The 7,592-nt window shown below is 37.6% G+C and overlaps 1 protein-coding gene across 1 annotated transcript; it reads left to right on the top strand.

The window, feature by feature from the left end:
• The first annotated feature begins 1,491 nt into the window (after window positions 1-1,491).
• LOC128856776 (nuclear envelope integral membrane protein) lies at window positions 1,492-3,670 on the top strand. The gene is made up of 4 exons (XM_054092093.1): window positions 1,492-1,761; window positions 1,821-2,331; window positions 2,385-2,859; window positions 2,923-3,670. Exons 1-4 carry the CDS (start codon window positions 1,668-1,670, stop codon window positions 3,529-3,531), a joined length of 1,689 nt encoding a protein of 562 aa, XP_053948068.1. The 5' UTR covers window positions 1,492-1,667; the 3' UTR covers window positions 3,532-3,670.
• The last annotated feature ends 3,922 nt before the right edge of the window (window positions 3,671-7,592 follow it).

The raw sequence follows: 7,592 nt of genomic DNA, 5'->3' as shown, positions 1-7,592 counted from the left end.
GGGAGCGGGTATTTACTGCTCAAAACTAGGGATAAGGCAGCCTCTCAAGCTGCCAGACCACAGTAGTATTTTTCAAGCGGAAGTTTTTGCTGTGGGGAACGAAATATAAGATGAGATAGCAAAAAGTACTGTTAGACTACCTTTTGAACAAGAGAACGACATACCGAAATCGCAAAATACAAAATACAATGAAATGGACGACTACATGAAAAGGCGAGGGGAAGTGCAAAACAGCAAAAGTCATGTGTAGAACTAACGACAAAAAACTGACTCAATTCGTACCTTCGCTCTCACGAAAGGACTGCAGAACTATCATAGGTATGCTAACAGGTCATAATCTATTGGCTGCACATGCGTACAAGATAGGATAGATAAGATAGTTACCGTGAGCCGTGAACTAAGCTCCAGACCTATCATAAGACTGCCCTCAGAACAGCCACGGGATGCCTCTCGGTTAGCGAGCATAGCTAGATGCTCGGTAAGCTATCGCAGGAACTACCTTCCGGCACTTGTTGGAGGCTGAGGCAGGAGACATCTCTTGGAATATATTGATGAGATCCAGGAGCGAACATAAGTGCAAACACTGCATCAGACAGTTTACCGACATTCATCGGTAGTCTCTATCCATCTTCTTAAACTCCAACCCCCGAATGCCCGTCAACGGAGTCAACCACCTATCCATTGCAGACGCCGAGCTTCAGCTGCATCGTAAGACCCTCATATCTTTGGCCAAATTACGTTCTGTATATTGTAGCAAGTTAAATTACTACCCCGACATATTTAATATATGTCCGGCATGTGGAGGTACCCCGCACAATACTAACCACCTATTTACATGATCGCTTAAACCCACAAATCTAATATTCCTCTCCCTTAAAATTGCATGCATCCTGGGACTATAGTTAGAGGAGATAGGCGATGACGATCGATGACTACACCGTAATGGCAAAGCTTGATGAACTGCTAATACTGGAAATTGCATACACACATACTTTCTTGAAACGTCGTTATCGGCAAAAAAACTACATTTCGAGGTATTTTTATAATTCGTACTTTTACAATTAAACACGCGGTATTTCATTTTTAGTAGTTTGTTTAATTTAAAAATTGTAATATTACTAAGCCATTTTCTGAATATTTATAAACAAGTAACTTCTCTTCCTTTATTTCATGACGTCATCGGTTGTCAAAATGAAGAAAAATAAAGCATCTTTTTTCGGAAGTCGCCTCCTTTAGTGTTCTGTACAGCATGATACAGCCAATAGTTCGACCAAATTAAGCCAAAGTCCGCCAAATTTTTTGAAGATATACGTTGATATATCCATAAACATCAAATAAAAATGGTGTGGTTCTTATTATAAGCAGTTAATTTTTCTCTTTCATCCTATATAATCCAAATATTTTTTTTGATAGCAGGTTGATAAGTAAGCTGTGGTGGAAACGTAGTATTATTAATAATTTTATTTAATCTGTGTTACTCTGTCATTTCGAACAGTTCAATTGACATAAACAAAATTACTTGTTTGTAAAACGAAAAAGCGTGTGATTGCTTCAAAACTTACCTATTTCAGCGGTAGTTTGCCAATATATCTCGAAATTAAATAAACAAAGAAGCTAGGAAAATTTTAAATTTACATGATAATTAATTGCCAAAAACAAATAAATTAATGAAGTTCCGATTACTCTCTATATATTTAATTGTATATTATTGCAATCCCGCTATTGCAAATCTGTCTAGGGATGATGCCATTCGACCTCAAGGTATTTATTTTAATATGAAATTATACAAAACTACATATGCTTTTTCTCTGGCTCAACAGTGACATTTGTAGATCCGGGAACAATAGTGGACTATCAGCCAAAGTCACGTCATAGAGGCTTTTTCGATAATGACATGCGTATCTATTGTTATCGTGGATCTCCCAAAGAGTTGATTCGTTTTTTTGAAAATGTGGAGCTTCAATTGGAAATAGATAGCGACGATTACACACAATATGAAGGCGCAACGCCTACCGAGGTTCGGCAGCATTTCGAAGAACGTCGGTCGTTATTTAGCTTCAATTTATTCACTCAAAAACGCACGCGGCTGAATCTATCTCCGTTCAAGCAACAGTGTATTGGCATCGACACTGTATTACCTTATCGTGTTCGCCTACTGCAATTTCGATTTGAGTATTTCCGGATTATCCAGTTTGTTTTGGGTGTTTGGTTATTGGTTTGCGCTGGAAGGCTAAGCCAAAACTCGCTGTTTTTTTACCTTACGGGTGTTGTTTTGGGCATATGTTCTTCCTTAATGCTTATTATTTGGCTATCTAGCAAGTTAATGCCCAGGTAATTTTAAATTTAGTTGTACTTTTTGAATGTACTTTACAAAATACTTATAGGCGTCCTATGATGTATGGAATTCTAATTGGTGGGTGGACACTTGGCGTTTACATTATTCAGCGACTATGGGAGAACCTACATTTAATATTTCAAATGTATCGCGCATATGTGCTCTGGTATATATTTATTACGGGATTATTGTCATTATTTTTTTGCTACCGAATTGGGCCTCCTACAAACCAACGCTCGAAAAATATAGTAAAATGGGTTTTGCAAATAATTGCAATAACTTTAATTTATCTCTCAAGCCAATATGAAGAAGCAAGTGCGATCGTAGGGATTACCACTGCCGTTGTGTACTATTTTCCTTATTACATTTTACACAACCTCCTAAAAATTTACAGACGATTCTTTCCACCCAAAAGACGTTTACTTACCAGTGAAGAATTTTATGATCAGGGCATTATAGAAACTACAAAGGCACTGAACGAATTGCGAGTTTATGCAAGTAGCCCTGATTGCAAGCAATGGAAGGTATACCAGTGTATTCTAAATAAGGTTGTATAAATATTTAATACAATTTTTTTCTATTCATAGATCGTATCCAAACTGAGTGATCCTCTGCGTTTTGCGTCTTTTGTTGAAGGTGATTCTCACCTTCAAGAGGAAGAAATATCAAATTTTGAAAGTTTTATGCAAGCGAATGAATTCGACGACTCCGATCTAAGTGCAAATGGGGACGAAAAATTTGTCGAAGAAAATCAAAACACAAATTTACTCTACCACCATTATGAAAATGGACAGAACCAAATTTCAAAAGCGAAAAAAAATATTGCTTATGAAGAAATGAGTGAAGAAGAGTGTGACAGCGATGACAGTATTGGCAATAAAGAGATTAATGCCCAAAAAACAAGTGATGGCTTTAGTAATACACATATTAAGAAAAAGATGAATCGTGTGGGAACGGGCGTGCGACATTTTTACTCTGATGACTTAAGGCAGACATATAATTCACGTGCACGAAAAGAGCAAGAAAGGCTTGATGGCCTGCAACAAGCACACTTAAACACAAAAGCTTCAAGTTCCAACAGTCAGCATTCAACCATTAATAATAAAAAAGGCATAAAATTATATGGAAGAGGAGCCAATCATAGTTATACATACAGCGATCCATTTGCAGATGGCGGTTCTGAAAGTGATTATTAACATGTTCGGAGGTAATCCGTTATTCGATAAGACTCAGTATGGAATGTTTACCACCTCATTATTCTTAATACTTCTTATACATTACTATTATAATCGTATATGCCATACATGCCTCATTAAAAGAACATTTATACATATATTATTAAGTTCTTAATCTTCTTTGGATTTAAAAACGTGCCCCAAAAATATAGATCATTTGGTGCACATTAGAGATCGCATGGGGATCAAAAAAATTATCTTAATTTTATTTTGTAGATATCATAATGAATTTACAAAAGTTCACTTTTTTGTTCTGTTTCTAGTTAAACGGTATGTCATTTAATAAAACTCATCAATAAAATTTAAACCAAGCCTTGACAGTTAAAAATGGCTGCTTGATAAATTTTTGAATTTATCTTTATTTTTTCCTTTAGTCTTTCTATGCGATTCGCCCGTGGTAGATGTGCTACACCGTGCCCGTATCGTCTTTTGATTAGGTGACTTAGTTCGTGAACTGGACTTTGATCTCTGCTTGTGAACATGACATCCTTATGTGTTACGGGCTCTTTGAAGGTATCCCGCGCATAATAGAACCAGCTCCATCGGCGAGTAGGATGCCGTAGCCTGCATTCCTCATGTACCCGCGACGATACTCCGGCCTTGTTCGAGGCTCGTAATAAAAGGGTCAGTTTTAAGAATTTATAAACGTTTGCAACCCTGTCGCAAATTCTAAACTGATACTTTTCTGATGTTCGGCGCTTATTTTGCATAGATGGGTGAAATGAATACCTAAATAAAAACAATAGAGTTTTCTATAAATATTCTCCTTGATAATTTGGATCAACGATGACAAAATTCAAAATTCAAAATGACAAAGAAAATAATGATTGAAGGAAAAAAATGGTTGTGTATACAAAGCTTTTATGATGCCGATTTAACCGGAGCGTGTTAATGAAATCAAAGACATTCTCTGCTAAATTGAAAACTTAAAAGCGGATTTTCGTGTTTTCATCTCGCTAGTAAGGGATTCACCAATAAATGTAAAAAGAATTATTGGCGGAAGGGAGCCATAAATAAGTCATATTACCATATCAATACATAAGAAAGTGCCAAAAAAGCAATAATAATCAAAATAAACCAAAAGATTTTGTATAATTTTCACTAGTTTATGTGACTTCCTCTTGCATAGAAGCTAAAACGTAAGTACAAGTAAATACATACATAAATATTCATGCGTTATGCAAATTTACCAAGTGTTCACAGCGAATCTATCGCGATTAAGAAAACACTAGAATTGTATTTTGGGGCTGCCCACACAGAGATCCCACTTAGACAAAGAATCCAAAAAATTCGCCCATTGTGATACCTCACAGAGGGAAAAGAAAGGAAAAAAGGAAGAAGGGGATATGGATTGGAGGATGAGGACCAACGGTGGCTAATCACTTTTGTATTAATCGCTTCAAGCTACTGATGAAATTCTGTGTGTAATAGTTAAACCTGTTATACTCGCAGGTGTAGCAAAAAAGGTACTGGGAAGATTCCACCTCCTCCTCCAGACAGCTTCCGCAAAACGGGCTTGAAATATTGACAAGCCTCACCGCATGGATACCTAACGGACAATGCCTGGTAAGGATACTCACAATATTGGAGAGCTGCGGTTTGTTAGCCTTAGAAATTCTCTCAGGCGCCCCCGATTTATCCGTGGCTAGAAAGATCTCGCGACTTTGCACGTTTACGCATTATCGTACATCTATCCAGGAGTAGACCACAGAGTAGATCTCAAGAGAACCCCAATCCTCTCACTTCGCTTTGAATCGGTCTCCAGGGTCGCCTATTAGGTCATGAGCCCAACCTAATATCAAAGTATTCGGATGCAGTCGAGAGAGAAATCAGACATTCCCCGACTAATTTCAAACAACAAGCCCAGTGCCCTGATAGCCGCCTCACTCAATATTGAGGAAGGCGTCCAAAGTGAATTATTTATGAGAATGTGATTCTTCAATATCTTTAACAATACTATGCAAGACAGACTCCACCGATCTTCCTTTATATATAATAGGCATGTTGGGCGTACGATAAACTTCCTCGAGGAATTTAGCGTCTTACAGATCAATCAGCCTGTCAAAGGCTTTCAGCAAGAACAATGAAATACTGATTAGCCTGGTATCCTTAGGGGATACTTGCGAGATATTACCTGTCTTGGGTATGACCACAATTCACACAACCCTCCAGGACCTGGGTATGTAGCTCCCATCTATGCAGCTCCCGTCCAATATGGATTTGACAATCCTCGACAGAATGCGTCTGAACCACGCGAACTCATGACAGTTTTCCACGCTTTCACGGAATCCTTTCCATGAGTCTCACTTCGCTTATCTCCGCGTGAACGTAATTCGGTCAAAATTTTTTTCGGTGTAACTGTTGCAGAGATAACTCTGGACAATTTTTCAACTTTACGCGACAATTCCAAACCAGGAAATTAAGTTCGTCCAATTTTTTAAGCTTCCTTTTACTATAATTAATTAAAAAAGTGTGCTTTGGTTTTTCTAATACCTGATATTTAGGATTTTATTTTCTACATATGTATATAACGAAATAAATAAATATATGAACTGTTTTATACGTAAATTAACCTTAGCAAAACTAACCGTAAAGGTTGATTAGAAAAAAAATATTCTGACATCGGTGCAGAAAGGCAAATGCGCTTCCCTACACTTGGCACACAGTATCTAAAAAATAGCAGCCATTCGCTGCGACCTTCCCCCTCAATGGAAGGATGGCTGGGCGGAAGAAAACTATGACGATTCGTTAAAAATGCTCAAGAGTTCGCATTCGTTGTCATAAGACAAATGTGCACACAGTCACTCACAGCTTATTTGATACAGATACGATTTTTTGTAGTGTTCTATATTTCATAATCAGGGCCGTAGAGAGCATATCCGGGCCCGGGGGAAAATCCGGGCCCCGGAGGAAATTGCAAATGCGGGCCCCTCTGAAAACCCCGGGACCGGGGGAAAAAGTACCCAATTTACTGTAACCGCGGCTCCTTGCTCATTTTCGAAAAAAATGGCCCGATGATGCCGCCAGACGAAGAACCGCACCCAACAGTGACTCGTTGTGGATGCATTTGCTTCTCTACAGTAACGTGTGGATTTTCTGAGCCCCAAATCCGACAAATTTGCTTATTGACGTAACCACCGATGTGAATATCAGAAAAGAAGAAGACTCACCACTTTGGAACCAGGTTTTCAATATTTCCCAATTTTGTTCAAGCGAATATCGTCCCATTTTGTAAATGTCAAACCTTTAAGTAAATTATGAACACATTTGACATGTCATTTGTGTTACCATTCTCAAAAAAATAGGTGTTTCAAGAAGCAAACGCTATATGGCTCACCCTGTACTGTTAAAAAAAAGTTAATATGGAACAATACCAAGAATTAGCATAAATTTATGGTGTTTTATTTCTGACAATCCCTTAGTTAATAAGTCTGCAGGCATGTTAGCAGTTGGCAAATATTTAGTTTCAACTAGACCGCTATTAACTACATCTCTGATAAAATTATACCTTACATCAATATGTTTTGATCGTTTATGAGATTGGTGGTTATTTGTCAGTTTTAATGCACTTTGGCTATCATTATACAATATTATCTTGTTGAAACAACCTGTTAATTCATATTTTAAATTTCTTAAATAAATGGCCTCTCGACAAGCCTTTGACAAAGCCATATACTCAGTTTCACAGCTATTGAGAGCAACAGTCCTTTGCTTTTTGCTCTCCCAAGAGAGGGCAGATCCAGATTTAGTAAAACAGATGCCAGTATAAGAACGCCTATCAATGCTCTCACTAGCCCAGTCTGCATCTGCATACCCCTCTAGTTCTGTTCTCTCTTTAAAGTATCTTAAACAATAATGCTTTGTTTTTAACAAATATTTTAAAATTCTCTTAGTATAATTCCAGTGAACATGTGAATAACAATTATTAAATTGACTGAGGTTACTGACTGAACAGGCAATGTCTGGTCGTGTTAAAACTGCCAGATACATCAAACTACCTATAAGTTTTTGACATGGCAAAT

This window comes from Anastrepha ludens, chromosome 3 (assembly GCF_028408465.1).
Source record: "Anastrepha ludens isolate Willacy chromosome 3, idAnaLude1.1, whole genome shotgun sequence".
Classification (NCBI taxonomy): Eukaryota; Metazoa; Arthropoda; class Insecta; order Diptera; family Tephritidae; genus Anastrepha; species Anastrepha ludens.
This window is presented reverse-complemented; position numbering and strand designations above follow the sequence as displayed.